Source organism: Emys orbicularis, chromosome 8, assembly GCF_028017835.1.
Source record: "Emys orbicularis isolate rEmyOrb1 chromosome 8, rEmyOrb1.hap1, whole genome shotgun sequence".
In the NCBI taxonomy this organism is placed as follows: domain Eukaryota; kingdom Metazoa; phylum Chordata; order Testudines; family Emydidae; genus Emys; species Emys orbicularis.
In genome coordinates this window covers 34,312,259-34,330,921 of record NC_088690.1, presented here as the reverse complement: position 1 = coordinate 34,330,921, position 18,663 = coordinate 34,312,259, and the positions used below count along the sequence as shown (strand labels likewise).

General features: G+C 41.6%; 1 protein-coding gene across 1 annotated transcript in view; it reads right to left on the bottom strand.

The window, feature by feature from the left end:
• The window catches only part of BTBD8 (BTB domain containing 8), a 65,247-nt gene that overhangs the window by 46,065 nt on the left and 519 nt on the right, over positions 1 to 18,663 (bottom strand). The window contains exon 2 of the mRNA XM_065409854.1: positions 16,344 to 16,541. Within this exon, the coding sequence (XP_065265926.1) occupies positions 16,344 to 16,541 (198 nt within the window). The remainder of the gene's footprint in view (positions 1 to 16,343; positions 16,542 to 18,663) is intronic.

Genomic DNA, 18,663 nt, shown 5'->3' with positions numbered 1-18,663 from the left:
ATCTCTTGTGCTGTGTAAGAGGACACCAAACCACTAATCATTTTTCTTATGCACTCCAGGATCTTTCCAAGTCCCACTACAGCAAAGATACCTTTGTAAAATCCTTTATTCAAAAGATGCACATCTGAAAAAGAATCAGATATGCAGTGTGTTATCTGAACTGCTTTGTACAAACTGTCAAATTAACAAAACCTTTTCTGTTCAGATGAGAGATGTATTGTTCCTTAGTCTAGTCAGTAGGTAAATGGGTAGTCAAGGCCCTTATGCTGCACATCCTTTACCAGTGACACGGTTGATTCATCTTCTTAATACAGCTGTCAAAGAATTCCAATATTTCTTCTGTGCAACAAAGAGGAAAAAAAACTGGTTCCTGATAGTGAATTTCCATGCTCTGACTGGAAATCTTTCCTGTCCCAATTCAGCCAAACACAGCAACTGTGTAATAGCTTGTTTTGAAACACTACAGTATAGTAGGCCATACTTTTGGCTGATTTACCTCATGTTTAAGCATTATTAAAGGCAGAACTTTGAGGTTGACCAATCCTCAGAGTTCCACACATTATTAATAATCAACCAGTTCTCTCAATTTGCCAGCTCTTAAGACCATTAAACAGTACTTTGCTTTCTGTTCTTTGAGGGTGCTTGTCTAAGAGTGTGGGCTGCATAATGCTCATTGTGGTCAAAATGATTTCCTGGAAGGTTCGTGTAGCACAAGTTACTTGAATTGGAGATACACAGGTAGATAACATAGATGACTGATCAGATGCACTGTGAGGGAAAAGTAGGTGTAATACCTCAAATATTAAGGAAAGGAATTATTTTGAAGCACCAATGTAAACAAAAGTGACATATGATCAGGTTTCTGTTAAGTCAGGGTTTTTTTTTTTTGTTTTTTTAATTAATTTAAACTCATCCTGAAGAAGCATTTCCTTCCATTAGCCAGGTCACAAAGGCTAAATCCTTTGGGAAGGTTCTAAAAATAAAATAAAATAAAATAAAAAAACCCAACCCATCTCAAAAGCACATTGTTGATGCATTGATTGATAGTGTGTTAAAGAACGTGCATTCTCCTTGGTGGCACAAACACTCTAAATCTGATCTGAAAATGACCTCCAGAAATTTTGAACTGTGGGTTGGAGTCAGATGAAACTTGTATATGTTTATTAGAAATCATATACTCCCAGAAAATCTGAAATATTTGTGTAGCGACTTCTGCCTGTGAAATACCATCTGCTTTTAACAGTCAGTCATCTAAATTAAGGAGGATATGAAGTTCTTCTTCCCTGAGCTACGCTATGTTGACAACTAAAATCTTGATAATCACTTGAAGGGCTGACAAGATCTCAAGCAAAAGTACAATGAAATGGCAATGACTTTGTCCCACCCCTAAAATACTTGCTGTAGGCCATAAGAGACAGAATAATAGTGATAAACTAATTGGTACTGCACTTTTTAAATGTAGGCCATGTCTACACTACAAAATTATGTTGCCACCGCACTTATTAAATCATTTGTGTGCATGTTCCCACTTGGCTCTATGTGTTGGCAATGCACGTCCTCACTAGGAGCACTTATATGACTGTATTGTCAGCGAGGGGCACTGTGGGAAGGCTCCTGAAAGCCAGTAACAGTCGCCGTAAGCAACACACACTGACACTATGTCACCCTAATTACATCAACTAGGGCTCTACACCACTTGGGGAGATGATTTTACTAAATTGGCATAGGGAGGCACTTATGTCGGCAGGAGCCAATTTTAAGTGAAGATCATTGACCTAGCCTGTGGAAGTAAGGTAGCTTATGGTTGACCTAACTGTATAATGTAGAACACGCCACAGATATATTACATCTTCCAGCACAAAGGGCCCCATTTGGTTCTTACACTAAATGAGCACCAGGAGTGATTCTACGGAAATTAATAAAAATACCTTAGTGTAAATGAGAAAGAAGTCAGTTCCTGGCCCTGCATGGGCAGAGGTTTTGGGTTGGTTGTTGTTTTAAGTTACTCAGTTCAAGGGTTGCACTTTGTCTTTTAAGAGAATTAGTCTATGTTTTATAGGTCACACATATGCCTCAGTTTGTCTGGTTTTCTTGCGATTAGGAAACAGGTAGAATATAATTAAAACTGTGATTTTTTGATTGCATTAATTTTGAGATTATGACCCTCACTAACAAGAATAAGATTTCTTGATAAATGCCCAAGCCTAGATTGTTGGATACTGAACTGAGCTGTATCACTCGTGTTTCTGAGAAACATTATACTGAATAACTTAGTTTTTGGAGAGCAGCAAGTATACATTTCTCTCTTATTCAGTTCACTCCACAGATGATGTACTCCTCTATTGCGGCAATAGCGAACTTAGAATGGGTGAGGCGAATGTTTTAATTTGTGCCTATGAGCTCTTCTAAACAACTTCTGTCTTCTCTTGCATGAAGTTACAACTATGCCATTGCCAGAAAATGGTATGCAGGTGGGGAAGCCAACAGCACCAATTCAAATCCACTCTTTGTGTGAAAGAATCAATGAATGACATAAGAATCCTCAGACATTCGTGGTCCTAGAGTTCTTCACCGCCGTTTCACTTCCCTTTGTTCAATAGGCTCAATGTTTGAAACCTCAAAAGGCCGAGCAGGAAGCTGCAGCAGGCTATCTAATGTGTTTACAAAACCAAACTTGAAAGTCGTAAAAAATGTGTCTGAGGCTTAATTTAGGCAGAATAGTACTTTCAGAAGACAGTTAATTCTATTTTAAATTCAGGTTTCTGGATAAATAATGTATTTAAATAAACAGATAAGTCAAAGTAAGCATATTTCATTTATTTGTAAAGTATATGAACAGCAAGAAGCTATTGGAACACAAATCTACAACGTATCTGTAAAGGATACTTCTGCTGTGAAGTGGATGCTTTCTACCACTTTGCCGTGACAGTGAAATACTGACACACTGGAAAAGATACTGTCACAACTTCTAAGTGGCCACAAAGGTTTGGATCCCAGAAGTCGATTATTTTCTTGGGAGACAAAATAAGTGGACACAGACACAATATAGATCCTATTTGCTTTATTTACAAGTTTTACAGTCTTGTGCACTATGGTTTTCACTAGGGACTGTGAATAGCAAAAACAGAACTTATGACTCCCACTGCTCCAGAAAGTAGTTATATTGATATTGAAATGCTGTCCATAACCGCTCCAGAATGCTTCATGTTTACACCTACTGCAACACATTAAACCTTCTGAGTTATGACTATGCTAAGATGAAGGCCAGCTCTACACTTAACTTTTACCAGTATAGTAACATCAGTGAAGGGTGAGATTTTTTTTTTTTTTTTTAAAGTCGTTTCTATGCCAGTAAAAGTCCTAGTGTAGATGTGGTTATACAAACATAAAAGTGCTTTTTTGCAGTATAGTTTATTTCACTTGGTGACCCAGTGTAAGTTAAACCAGCAAAAGCACTTTTTTTTGCTAGCATAGGCTGAATCTACACTAGGAAGTTTGCAGAAACAGCTACACCAGCAAACCTCTTCTAGTGTGGATTAGACTCAACTCATACATGACCAGGTGATCCAGCTGCCAACCAAAAGCAATCTTATGATTTGCTGTGTCCCTTAGACCCTGTTACACTAAAAGGAGCCACTGGCCAGTGCTTGCAGCTCAGAGGATGGTCTGACTCCTTAAGACAAGTGTTCTTCAAATTCCTTCTCACCAGACACAATGAGGCATCAGCTGCTTCTATTCCTTACTTTCGTCAGAGTTCAGTTCTCAATGAAATCAGTGGGAATTATACCATTCATTTCAGTGGGAGCAAGATCTGGCCCTCAAGCAACCACTAGTGCACTTTCCCAGTGAAAGATTTCTGTCCATCTCGGATATTTTTATTACAAACCTATGGATTCCTTATAGTATCTTTGCGACAATCCATTGGTTCATTGAATTTTCCCAAACAAAATCTTAACTGCACATGTATACTGCTCAGTCCTCAACTGTCACTACCAAAATCGGGAGTATTTCAAATACAAATGAGTAAATGCGAAGCTTTATCATCAAATTTCTATTACACTCCGTCCTTTGCAAATGTTTATATCCATATAATGTTTCTCTTTTATGAAGTAAACATATAAGACAGACAGTTCTAGCAAGGAAGAGAAGCAGACTAAATGTTTTCCTTGTAGATCAACCTACATGCAAAAAAGCAATTCCTAACGAATAGAAATGTTATTATTTTACAAAGCTTGGCATTCTGTTCACACTTGTCATTTAAGGTATTTACACTCATTTTCAGAAGCTGTTTATTTTAAAAGTTTGTTTTCATTGAGAAAAAACACAAGTTTTTCTGTTGGACACTTCGCAGTAACCCGAAGCTGGAGCTCCATACAGCCTCTCGCATTTCTCCCCTTCTTTAATGTAGAGCTCAGTTAAACTTGCTCTTCTGAGAAGATACTGTAGTTTAACACATATTATACTTCATGTCAAAATAAGATGATTTTTTCCTCTTATGTTAGACAATTTAATTTCTCATTTTTTCCCCATTGTTCAATTAACACAGTCTACATAGTGGTTTGACTTCCATAATTCAATAAAAATGGAGTGAGGTAGATTGCCTCTTTCAAAGTTTATAAACTGCATATTCATAAAGCAGTAGGTTTGTTAATTTTGTTTGTTGCTATTTTGGAAGATAAACCTTCCAAGGTTTGGGGGATGTTTTCAGCAATAATATCAGAAGATTCAAATTAATTTTAGGATCTTTTCCACTTGTGTTTTTATAACATTTTGACAATGATTAAATATAAAATACACACAAAGTTCATAATTTTATAATCTCACAGTATTGAGAAAAGTGACCATTAGCCATTCTGAAACAACTATTGAGAGTACAAAAGCAAGGGGGGGGGGGGAGGGAGAAAAAAGGAGGTTATAAAGAGAAAGAAAAATAATCATTATCAGCATTTACTGTAAAAGACAAAGCAGACAGACTGCTTAATCACACCCTAAGTAATCTGTAGTCTCCATTTGCATGGGATCCTCTGAATTATTGTACCTTATGGAGAATATGGCCTCTGCATAATTTCTTTTGCAGTCAAATAGGTTAGTAAACAGCAGTTGAGACCCATGCAGATTCTCTTTTTGTATATATAACAGTAACTTGTACTACTCTAACAACAAGAGGATTAGGCTGTTCGCATGCCAAATAAACAAACTAGAAACAATATACAACAGCATGCAGCACTGTTGTGATAACCCACCACATGAGTTAGTACTGCACTGCACATTCCTTATCTCAGTTCATAACACAGTACAATCCTAATAGTGAGAAAAAGATCAGCACTGAAGCAGAAATACTGCTGAAGTGCAAGAGCCTCAGAGAATCCCTTGTGCATGGTAAACGTCAAGTTAATATTTGGGTAACTTGAATTTATAATATTCAAAAAGATGCACCTCTCTTCGATAAGTAGCTGAATATATGCTGGGGGGAGGGGGGGGGGCGCAGAATAGGAGGGACTCACCACCTCCCAGTGTTCCTTATAACCCATTTCCTTTTCCTGTCTCCTCAAACTGGTCCAACAATATACATTATTCTCTCTCTCCTAGAATAGCCTGGATTGTTAACTATCACCATCAGAAAGAGAAATACAAAAACCTACATGAACAGAATCTCTAAAGCATTGGCTTTGAGAATATTACAAGGACATCAATGGAGGATTTATTTTGTTTAAAAACAGATATGCCTCTTTCTCAGAATAACCTATTAGCGGCTGATGGTCATTAAGTTATATGCAATTAAGTAATAAAGTCATCTTATGCACAAGTTCTCCAAGATGACTGTGAAAATGGGAATTCTGTTAAAGTAGTATTACAATTTATTTATAATCCAAAATGTATTCAACTGGTATTGACAGTTAGGACTTCTGCTATTTTAAAATATTCAGTTCTTAAGTCCAAGTTTCCACAAGCAGTTCTGGATGTGCCATATTTGCTACAACTACCTTTCAAAAATGTGTGCAGCATAAGGCTACGTTAGCTAGATCCAAAAATAGAGCTAATTGTCATCTTCTGTAATATCATTCTAATCGCCTGTAGTTTTGACACACACTCCACCTTCTGGTTGTTTTATTTTTTCCTCTGCACACGGAAGATTAGGAAAGGCATGAACAGTGAGTTCAAGAGGTGTGTGTACAATATGAGTAGATGAAAGATCATGAAATCTGAATGATGCTATAGGGCAATCTCTCAAAGTTAGTAGCAGTAGCTAGAGCCTGATGATTTTACAAAAGAACAGGTTGTCCTAGGACTACAGTACTTAAAAGCAACAGAGAGTCCTGTGGCACCTTTAAGACTAACAGATGTATTGCAGCATAAGCTTTCATGGGTGAATACCCACTTCGTCAGACGCATGCGTTCACCCACAAAAGCTTATGCTCCAATACATCTGTTAGTCTTAAAGGTGCCACAGGACCCTCTGTTGCTTTTTACAGATCCAGACTAACACGGCTACCCCTCTGATACAGTACTTAAAAGATTAGCTAACTATAGCCCATGATGGGAGGGCAGAAGTTTCATTTCAGAGAGAATTGCTGCCTGCAATTAATGTACTAGATTTTGTGCCCTTCTACTGGCTGATGAAGAACCATAAGAACATAACATTTGCCATAGAAAAATTAAACCACTGGTCCATATCTTTAACATCTAGCGTCAGTATCTGATTCAAACACCCATGGCAGGAAGTATCACAGTGTCAATAGAGTTTCCTTGTATTTGATCTAAATGTATTGCTTGTTAACTTCAATGTCAGTGTCTCTTGGTACCTATATTTCACGAATGAGGCTTAAGGAAGGGGGAAGAGGAACTTCATGTATCTAGAATACATCAGTCTAGTTCTTTCTAAGCTCTCCTTTCTAGGCTCAACAAACCTATCTTTTTTTATTGTAAAATATGAATGAATACCAAAATAGTATGGCAATAAAGTCATGCTGAAATGATATGAAGCAGCAAGATCATAGGGCAAAAAACACAGGGCAGTATTTATCATTTTGTGTTCAAAGTGCATATGATAGAAAAAGGTTTCTTCCTTGCGTACTACAAAGTTATCAGGGGTGGCAAGTTATATGGGCCTGTAGTGTCCAGGCTATAGCAATATTCAGGATACGGGGGCCTGATTCCAATGTTCGGGGACGGGTCTCTCTCCCGGCACCACCTGCCGCCCCCACACGCCTCCCCCAAGCGTCCCTCCCTGCACCCTGGGCAGCAGGCGGTTCCTCCCTGCAGTTCCCTGCTGCGCTCTGCTCTGCCAGCTCCCAGCATCAACTGCCGCCACAGTGTCCTAGTGCCCTCCAACCACTAGCGCCAGGGCAGGCTGACCCAGCCCCTGCCCTTCCACCTTGGACGGATAGGCCCTTCCCTTTTCTGGCACGACCCTCCACAAGCACAGGGGGCTCCCCTGCCCACAGTCACTGCTCCTGCCCCACACTGGGCAAGGGGCAGCCCCATCCCCCACCTCCAGTGAGGGGTGGCAGCAGGGGTGGAGGCACACACGTGATGGCAGCCCACCCCCACCCCAGGGGAGTCGAGGGGGCTTTCTGGACCTGAGAGGGGTCCTAGGAGCACGTGCAGTGACAGTGGTGCGAGGTGAGTGTGCGGCCGGGGGAAAAAGGGGACCCCTGCCCCGGAGCTCGCTGCTGCCGGCGTGGGGAGGGCTGGGGGGAGTCCTCCTCTTTGGCCCCAGCCAGGGGTAGCCTGCCTGCACCCCAAACTCCTCATTCCTGGCCCTACCCCACCCCAAAGCCCACACCCCCAGCCAGATCCCTCACCCCACCCCAACCCTCTCCCCCAGCCCTGAGCCCCTCCTGCACCGTGAACCCCTCATCCCCAGCCCCACCCCGCACCCTAACCCTCTACCTGAGCCACTCCCACATCCCTCATCCCCCCACACCCCAACCCTCTGCCCTAGCCCTAAGCCCCCTCCCACACCCCAAACCCCTCCTCCCCAGCCCCACCCCAGTGCCCTCACATTTTTACATTATTTTAAAAAATATATATCGGCTTACAAGGCAGGTGTGTGTGTGTGTGGTGGGGGGAGGGGGGCGGGGGGGGGGGGGGGACTTGGACCCGTTCTGGGCACCACCAAATATTATTCAAACCTGCTGCCCCTAAAAGTTATTACTCAATGTAATACGAACAGGCAAGAAGAATTCATTTGTTCACAATGTTAACAACTTGATATTAAGAATTTTCATCATTTATCAATTCTAGGTTTTTAAATTCCCTTTAGGTGCCTCAGTATAACTTGGGTATTTAATAAACTAACAACAGAGCACCTGAATGAACATGAGCACTAGAAAAGCAAGGAAGGGAAATCCAAGAGAGGAAAAAGGAGGGAGCAGGGGAGAAAAGATAGAACAAGGATAAAAGATAAATGGATGAAGAAGAACACCAAAGGAACAGGGAAAATTTCTTTCCAGGCTGAGAAAAAAACCTTTGTATTTCAATTAAGTGGGAGGGTGCTGAGGGTAAATAAGAATGAGTGTGTTTGAGAAAGTAAATGAAATAAAAGAAGAAAATTAGAAAGCAACACAAGACATGTCTGGAGTTTGCTTAGTCAAGTTCGCTTTAAAAAAAATTAACTTCTTTTGCATATCTGTTAATTTGGGGTCTGAGGTGGCGGTAGGGACACAAACATGGAGTTGTTGATGGGCACCACTTCTGAAGTGGCACATATGCTTTTTCTTAGGGTGACCAGATAGCAAGTGTAAAAAAAAAAAAAAAATCGGGACAGGGGTTATAGGTGCCTATATAAGAAAAAGCCCCCAAAATCGGGACATCTGGTCACCCTACCTTTTCTACACTTAAGAGTCTGCCGTTATAGATATACCAGCAAGAGTTCTTTTATTGGTATAAATTGCATCTCTGCTAGAAGGTGTTTACTGCTCCCTCAATGGAAGAAGCAATAACAGCAAAAGGACTGTGTCGACACTAAGGCTTTTGCCAGTATTGCTATGTCAGGTGGTTAGAAGTGTGGAAAATGTAATACTTCTAACTGACGCAGCTAAGCTAGTACAACTTTCTAGTGTAGACCAGGCCCTAAGCACTAAGGTGATGGGCACATTAGAAATGACTTAAAACAGACAGGATTCTGAATTATATTGTTGCTTCCTATTAGGTATACAACTAGGTATAGATGATGGGGAACTTATTTCCCCTGAAATTACAAATTCTGAATTTAAGTTTCTTTTTCTTAAAAAGAAAACATTTAATAATGAAAAAAGGAAGAGTAATAACTATTTACAAATGGAGTTAAAATAATTGGTGGAGCCACTGAAAAAGACATTCTTAAACAAAGGATTTTAACAGCAGGCACAATGCTGAGAAGAAATTAACAAAAACACAGAAGAATTATATATAGTTGTTGAAACTGATAACATTCCTTATTCCCTTTCCTTTCACAAGCTTTAGAGATAAGAGAATCCAATTAGAAAATGGTAAAGGCTCAGAGCCACAGAAGCAAAAGATACAGTAATGGAAAGATTCCAAGACTACCTGATTAACTGGTCACATATAAAGACTTCACAGTGCTACTGGCAGTGAAAACTTCTGTAATGTAAAAGTAATCACATCTGTTATTAATCCACTAATGTAGCTTTAGTGCTACTCTCTCACATTAACTGCACTATTGCGGTTAAGATATTGTACTAAGTCTCAGGAGATCTGTGTTCAATTCAGTTCTATGACAGATTTCCTGTGACATATTTGTCAAGACAGTCAGTTTCTCTGTGTCTCAGTTCCTCATATGTAAAATGGAAACATTTTCTGTCTCACAGGATTATTGCAAGGATAAGCTTGTTAACATGGGAGGTTCTGGGACCATACAAGTAATAGAAAAGCACTTCTGAACAATATCAGATGACAGATTTAGTCTTAATTATTTTTAGACCATTGTAATGCATATGTTGCTCAATTTCTCCTTGTTCTAAGGAAGGCAATCCACTCAGCCAAATCCATAACTGAGACCTATAATGCCAACTTTGTATTTTGCCACTCTCTCCTCCACTGCTCCAGCCCATTCTGTTTTTTCTACTTAGGCCTGGTCTACACTACAAAGAAAGGTCAACCTAAGTCAGCTTGCACCAACCTAACTGTACATGTACCTATGCTATAATTTGTCTCCCAGCAACATAAGCACCGTTACAGCGATGCAATAACATCATCACCTGAGCAATGCAGAGCCATGGTCAACCTACTACATGAACAAGCACTAAAGGAGGATGGGATACTTTGCCAGTGAGCTTCACTGGTATTTGCTGACAGCAGAGGAATGATGAGACTCAAGAATCTTAGGTTCCATTCCAGGCTCTGCAGAGGAGTATGACCTAGTGGGCACAGACTCTTCTGACCATTCCCTCCAAACAGGACCCCTCCTGCCCCATCCCTTCTTATCTGTGCCTGTTCCCCTCCCTTTTCTCCCCCCCCCCCCCCCGGCTCCTCATCCTAGTCCCATTCTCTTCATTTAACCAGTCATCACTCCTCAGGCATCTCATACTAGTCCCTGTCTCCTTTCCCAACATGTACCAGTTCCTCTTTTCCCCAGTTCCTTGTCCAATCTGTCTCTCCCCACCCTGACCTCCAATCCACTCTGCCCCCACTGGCTCCCAGACCCAGTCTCCCTCCTCATCCCATCTCAGTGTCCTGTTCCTACCCCACCACCTCATCAGTCCTGGTCCTAATCTGTTTGCCCAACCAGTCACAATTCTCCTCTCTACAGCTCAACTCGTTGTCTGATCTGTCCCCATCTCTTTCCTCTGCCTCACTGGTTCACAGAGTCTGGACCCAGCCAGTCTCTGTCTCCACACTCTCTACTCCTAGTCCCAATTTCCCTTTGCCCCGCCACCCCCAACAGCCTCTAGTCCCAGTCTCAATCTACTCTCCTATTCCCCCACTCAGGTCCAACTCTTGTCCCCTCTGCATTCAAATCAGGCAGCTTCCTCCTCCACTCTGCCTGGACCCTGCAGGGGGGCATTGAGAGCACAAGAAAAACAGCCTTCCCGTTCTCAGTTCCAGTGCCTGGCTCTGGCCCACAGCAACCCAGAGCTGCAATTGCAGGGAAAATCCTGTTCAGCTGCAGGCTGGAACATGCCCAGTGTAGACAGAGTCTTCAGAGATTTTAGCTGCAATGTTCCAGCAAGTCTCAATGGAGCATGTGCAAAGTGAGATTTTCCAAAGACTTATTTATGCAGATTTTCATGGGGATGGCAAAAGGCACATCCCTAACACAAAGGTCAGGCCCCTGCCAAAGTTCAAGCCCCTACTCGAAAGCATGGGGGAAGCCAAAGCATCTCAAAAAAAAAAAAAGAAGAAGGTTGCCAGGAATATTTTAACATGGACAAAACAATGTATTTTTCCCTAGCCTCGTTCACAGAAACAGTTGGACTATTTTGGCTTAAGTTTAAAAACAAAACAAAAAAACCCTTCAGCCTGAGGCAGACACCCAGCATAGAAAATTTCAGCCCAAGCAGTTAAAGTTTGTAATTGTTATAAGCAACTGAAAACAGGGTCTTATAATGGCAAGTGTCAGCAACCTTAATAGGCTACCAGCCCAACCCACTTTAAATATAGATATGTAGGTGTACACACACAGTATTCATATTCAAGGGCAAAAATATAAACCAAAGCATTTAATAACACGAATACATAGTCACCCATTCTCCCTATTCTGCATTTTCACCTCCCCAGCTCTGCCCTGAAAAGTGAAACATAGCTGCTGTAAATATGTCCTTATGAGTCAACATGTTATGGTTTGCATTTGTGATGTCTAAATAGAGAAAAACTTCTTTGATCAGAATTATCCATACAGTTCCTTGATGGTTAAGGAATAAAATTAATAAAACTAGGTTCCAAGTCTGCAAGGGAAAGTATCTACAAAAGTGCTTTTCCCCCCTTACAGTATTGAGGCTTATATACAGTTCCCTCACTCACACAGGTTTTGTTTAATGACAGCAGCATCTACCCCAACCAAAAAATCCTGTCATCTAAACACTGAATTATGAATTTTACATGACTATGGGCTGGTCTACACTAACCCCCCCACTTCGGACTAAGGTACGCAAATTCAGCTACGTTAATAACGTAGCTGAATTCGAAGTACCTTAGTCCGAAGTTACCGCGGTCCAGACGCGGCAGGAAGGCTCCCCCGTCGATGCTGCGTACTCCGCTCGCCGAGCTGGAGTACCAGCGTCGAAGGCGAGCACTTCCGGGATCGATCCGGGGCACTTCCGGGATCGATTTATCGCGTCTTAACCAGACGCGATAAATCGAACTCAGAAAATCGATTGCTTACATCCGGACCCGGATGTAAGTGAAGACGTACCCTTAGTTTCTACCCTTTACCTCATCAAGAGCAATAAAATATTCAATCGGTCTTTCACCAGTTACTGTGGCATATGGAGAATATAGAATACTGATGGTCTGCGACAGTCTTCTCTTAAGAAAGAAAGTGAAAGACCCTGGCTGAAGAAATTATTTCTTAACACTGACATGCTTGTTCTCCAATTATTGACCTATCCAAGTATTGCCTTCTTAGAGAAGGCACAGAGGCCTGTAGCAAGACAGCTCCAGAATTATCTGGATTCCTCAAGTCTTCTTGAGCCTTACTCTGTACCTAAGTACAGAGAATGGAATGGCTGCATCAGTTGAGGATGTCCTCGTGACAGAGACCTGTTCCTGGCAGACTTTAGCAGCTGTAGATAAGGAGACAATTGAATGACACCCAGGGTAGTACTGGGCAACTGCTCATCTGTTTAAATGTTTCTCTCAAGTGGAATTCACCTGGTCATCCTTCCTGCTCATAATGTACACAAAGCCATTAGGAGGATTATTGAGGTTATATGTTCAATATCTTCATTAACGACTTAGATATTGGCATAGAAAGTACGCTTATTAAGTTTGCGGATGATACCAAACTGGGAGGGATTGCAACTGCTTTGGAGGACAGGGTCATAATTCAAAATGATCTGGACAAATTGGAGAAATGGTCTGAGTTAAACAGGATGAAGTTTAACAAAGACAAATGCAAAGTGCTCCACTTAGGAAGAAAAAAATCAGTTTCACACATACAGAATGGGAAGAGACTGTCTAGGAAGGGGTACGGCAGAAAGGGATCTAGGGGTTATAGTGGACCACAAGCTAAATATGAGTCAACAGTGTGATGCTGTTGCAAAAAAAGCAAACATGATTCTGGGATGTATTAACAGGTGTGTTGTGAGCAAGACACGAGAAGTCATTCTTCTGCTCTACTCTGGTTAGTATTGTGTCCAGTTCTGGGCACCGCATTTCAAGAAAGATGTGGAGAAATTGGAAAGGGTCCAGAGAAGAGCAACAAGAATGATTAAAGGTCTTGAGAACATGACCTATGAAGGAAGACTGAAAGAATTGGGTTTGTTTAGTTTGGAAAAGAGAAGACTGAGAGGGGACATGATAGCAGTTTTCAGGTATCTAAAAGGGTGTCATAAGGAGGAGGGAGAAAACTTGTTCACCTTAGAGGCTAAGGATAGAACAAGAAGCAATGGGCTTAAACTGCAGCAAGGGAGGTCTAGGTTGGACATTAGGAAAAAGTTCCTAACTGTCAGGGTGGTTAAACACTGGAATAAATTGCCTAGGGAGGTTGTGGAATCTCCATCTCTGGAGATATTTAAGAGTAGGTTAGATAAATGTCTATCAGGGATGGTCTAGACAGTATTTGGTCCTGCCATGCGGGCAGGGGACTGGACTCGATGACCTCTCAAGGTCCCTTCCAGTCCTAGAATATATGAATCTATGAGCTGCAGTTAGGTTGACCAAGTGTCCCAATTTTATAGGGACAGTCCCGATATTTGGAGCTTTGTCTTGTATAGGTGCCTATTACCCCCTGTCCTGATTTTTCACAGTTGCTGTCTGGTCACTCTAGCTGCAGTGTCTTCAGTATGCAAATTACACCCAGCTTTATTTCTCCAGCTCATCTGCCCTATTCAGAGCAGCTGAGTGACTGTGCTGAAGTGAGATTATGGATCTGAAGTATATCTGGGTGAGACTCAGTCCAGACAAGATTGAGCATAACATTTCTAGTTTGGAAGAGGACATTGGTGATAGTATGGGAAGGCTGGGTCAGTTCCCTTTGTTGGGGGACATCCTACTACTTATCACACATGATTGCAACTGAGGGTCCTTAGATGTTTCTAGAAATTCAGGCTGCATCAGTGGCCAAAAGTGCTTATTTCAGGAGACTTCAGTCTTTTTCAGATGCAAGCTTTACTACAGCTATCCATATATTTGTTACTTCAGAGTAAACGCACTCTACATGGTGCTACACTGGAGGACAATCCAGAACTTTATCTAATATAGAACACAGTGCCCCCTTGCCTTGCTTACTAGAGCTTCATGCAGTGACCACATTACATCTGTGCTCCAAGACCTACACCATTTAATTTCTGGGTGTAATTCAAGGTATTGTTTCTGACTTATACAGGTCTAACCGATTTGGGTCCTGGCTAACAGAAAGACCATCTCTTCCCCATGGGATACCTCTGCCACCGAGATTAGTGGAGGCACACAACCTGACACATTTCGTCTTTACCTGAGAGAGGGCTGCTAGAATGCTGTTCTCAGTGAGGAGCCACTCAACTCTGAAGTTTGCTTCCCTCACTTGGTCCAATAAAGTTCAAGGCTGTAGACCTTTAGGGCTTTTTAAAAGGCCATCTGTTTTTCTAGACTTTTGAGAAGATGGAAGATTAGGAGGATGTACATATTGATAATCATTTAATCCTTCAGCACTAAGGCAGAGGTGGGAACCCCCAACCCCACAGATGCATTTATACATAATCTAGAATACATAGAGACGGGCATTTAAAAAGATTAAGGTTTATATTTAGACATAGTGTTTTGAAACTCAAGTTGTTTTGTAAGACTAGCACATATTTTTCCTTGGAGAGCCTGCTGGACCCTAGGGACTTTTACTTGCTTTCCAATGAACACAAGTTAATTGAAAATAAGTGATACAGAGCTATGAATTGTAGGTATATGATGCTTACCATTCAAGAAACAGAGGAGTAAATCCAAATGTTTAATTAAAAGATGTGGGAAGTTATGTCCTGTGGCACTGGTTCAGTATAAGAACCTACTACACGACCACTAATATACGCTGCTATTGGTATGATGCTATGTGCAGTATCTCACTGAGTAATGTTTTTTTTTTTTTAACTACACTCTCAATAGAAGTTGTCATTTAAAAGTGTTGTTAACACCAAAAGTTCCATGTTTTATATTATTTTGAAGACACTACTGTTAACATCTCAGTAGGAAACTGAATACCATGTTTTAAGCAATATCTTCTGGATTTTTAAAAAGAATCTACTGCTTCCATACTATATCTGTTTTCAACCATCTGCCCATACTTCCACCACATAAGTTACAGTCATCTCAAAAAAAGAAATTTAGGTCATTAGGACCTTAATGGTGGCAGCCTAATATTAAATTCAGTGAGTCAGCCACTAGCCTTAATATCATACAGAGGACTTTCAATATTTTCACCTTTAATGACCTCTTTAATGGACGCTATATATCATTTTTTCCATGTTGCCATACTGATGTGAGAGCAAGTCCTTTGACAAGATCTTTCATCAACAGAGTTGGTCCAATAAAAGATATTACATCACCCTCTTGTCTTTCTAAGATCTGTAGATGTTTGAAAATTTACAGTTTGAAAGTTTTATTACTAGCTCTTTAAAATATAAAATGTTTCAATAATAAAACAACACAGATATTCAGCACAAGCGGCCTATTTCTTTACAAATGAACAGGTTAATAAAGTAATTCAAGGAATAATGCTGGCATTCATTTGCTACTTGCTGACTACTTTCCATTTCTGTTATGGCTTAATATTTACCAGATGTGTTAAGCAGCCACAATAAACCATGTCAGTATTTAGCAACAACAGAAATCATAAAACAAAAAATTTATTTCAAAACTACAATTCTGTCCTCCAAGCTGTATCATCCAAGAATGGGCTAATCGGTGTGAGTAGGCATGGGTGGATTAATTGCTTAAGATATAGTACTAAATATTCTCTTGCCCCAATCTCCTTTCCCCTAAACTAAGGATCCAGTCTTGCTACTATTGACATCTGTGGTAAAACTCCCATTGATGCTAATTGGAACACTATCAGATCCAGTAACTTTAAGCAAAACTTAAAGTTTTGTTGAACAGATTCTCTCCCCGACACTACAGAACATACACAAAAAACACTGACTACAAGTCCATTTTAATTTTTAGACAGTGAAATACAAAATATATATATAAAAATGATAAGATAATGAAAAACTTACTGCAGAAATGTTTTAAATTCTGAGGGCTCGAAGTTATCCAGATTAAAAGTTTCATGGTCTTTCAGATTAGTTAATTGTTTTCCGGTACAGTATAAGAAGAAGTCTGGAACTCTTGCTAAAAGCACTGCTTTATGTGCTCTGAATAGAGTATGACCAACACAAAAAGTGACATCTGCATGTATTTCTTCTTTAAGAAGCCTGTTAGAGGACAGGAATCATTATGCAATTAAATTCAGATCTAGAAGACACATTCTAAACACTGTTTGTAATATACTGGAATCTTTAAAAAAATGCAAATTCTTTTTTTTTTTTTTTTTAAATTACAGTGAAATATGAATGCCACAACAATTCAGGATGTAGTCATCTGGAAAAAAAATCCTGTTGAAGCATTTTAACTCAATTCAGTTGCTGGAACTGACCCACATCTTCAGCTAGTTAGACCAGCCTATGGTCCAAGTGCAATGCTGACACTGTGATACATTGCTATGGCACACAGACCCCCAGCTGGTGATGCCACTACTGCATCTTGATCAGTGGAACTGGAGTCAGAGGGCTCATGTTCCCTGGAGGGACTGTTATTAAGAGAGCACCAAGAAAAATAGGGAATACAGGGAGTTAGGCTGGAAGCAAATCAGCCATGTGGACAGAGCAATGGACAGCATTTAATAAAGTTCCATTTGTTCAGCTTAACTTTGCAATGCTTTGCTCTTTCAAAATGAAACATGGTGGCAACAGCTGAGCTGTTTGCAATCTGCTGCCCTTGAGAAAGCTAAGTAAGCCCCCACAGAGCCCTGGATTTTGCAGACACAAATCCAGCCCAGTGATGGCCCCAGTTGAAGGAGGATTTAGAGCTGTACACAGAGCTGGTCATGCAATAGGACAACAATAGCAGGAAAGTAAAATTATTATTTTACCTTATTGGGGAACGAGAAGAGAGGTCAGCACCACACAAGGGCTCACCACTGCCTCAAGCCTCACAGCAGTCTAAGAGCTCCCCAAAGCAGAACGAAAACTGTTCTATACCCACAGTGAAATGCATTTCCGGTGGGAGACTGCATGAGGGGGTAAAAGAAGTGCCCCAGCCTATGACAACAAGGAACGTGGAAAGTTGAACACATTTTTGCAATGTGAGCAAGAGCAAGGGAGTTTGACCACCACACCTCCTTCCAAGCATACCATAGGAGTAATGGTAAGGTGGAATCAGCTGCAAAAACAGCTCAGAGACTGTTACACAAGGCTGTTTCTTCTGATTCAGGCATTGTTATCATTTGTTGGTACGCAGAAATACTCCATCACAGGGGTACCAAAACAGTCCAGTGCAGACACTGATGTGATGAAGGACCAAAACTTACCACCAATGAGGGGAGACCTGGTGTAGCCAGAAGGATGGGGACACTGCCAAAAGAAGATGGCCAACAATCTGAGAAAGCAGGCACTAAATGTACAAAAGGTCTGCCAAGAACTTACCCTGGAGATAGGCATTCCTGTGAGGATCCAGCCTTTAGAGACTCACCAAAAGGACAGGACTAAAGGAGTTGTGAGGGGTGCAGTAGCAACCAGGTCATACAAGATGACTATGCAAGAGGGACAAGTGATCTAGAGGAACGGGAGATGCATACAAGACAGCAGACAACACCCAGAGAGAGTCTACAGAGATCATCACAGAATAGAGACACAAAGAAGTATCTGAAGGCCAGCTCCACAGGGAGGGAGGAGACTCAACAAAGAGACAGTTTGCTAGACTCAGAACCCTGGTCTACACTAGAGTTAGGTCAACATAAGGCAGCTTATGTCAACCTCACTCTGTAACTATCTACACCAGTGCTTCTCAAAGTCAGGCCACCGCTTGTTCAGGGAAAGCCCCGGCGGTCCAGGCCGGTTTGTTTACCTGCCGCATCCACAGGTTTGGCCGATCGCGGCTCCCACTGGCCGCGGTTCGCCGCTCCAGGCCAATGGGGGCTGCAGGAAGCGGCGTGGGCTGAGGGATGTGCTGGCCGCCCTTCCCGCAGCCCCCATTGGCCTGGAGCAGCAAACCGCGGCCAGTGGGAGCCGCGATCGGCCAAACCTGCGGACGCAGCAGGTAAACATTCCGGCCTGGACCACCAGGGGCTTTCCCTGAACAAGCGGCGGTCCGGCTTTGAGAAGCACTGATCTACACTACAATGGTGCTCCCACCGATGTAAGTTGCCCACTACATAGACTTAATAACACCACCTCTGCAAGAGGCATAGTGCTTAGGTCAATGTAGTTAGGGCAACAGAGTGTGTCTATGCAGCAAGTGCATTACTCACACCGCCTATTGGCTGTCAGCACCACACAG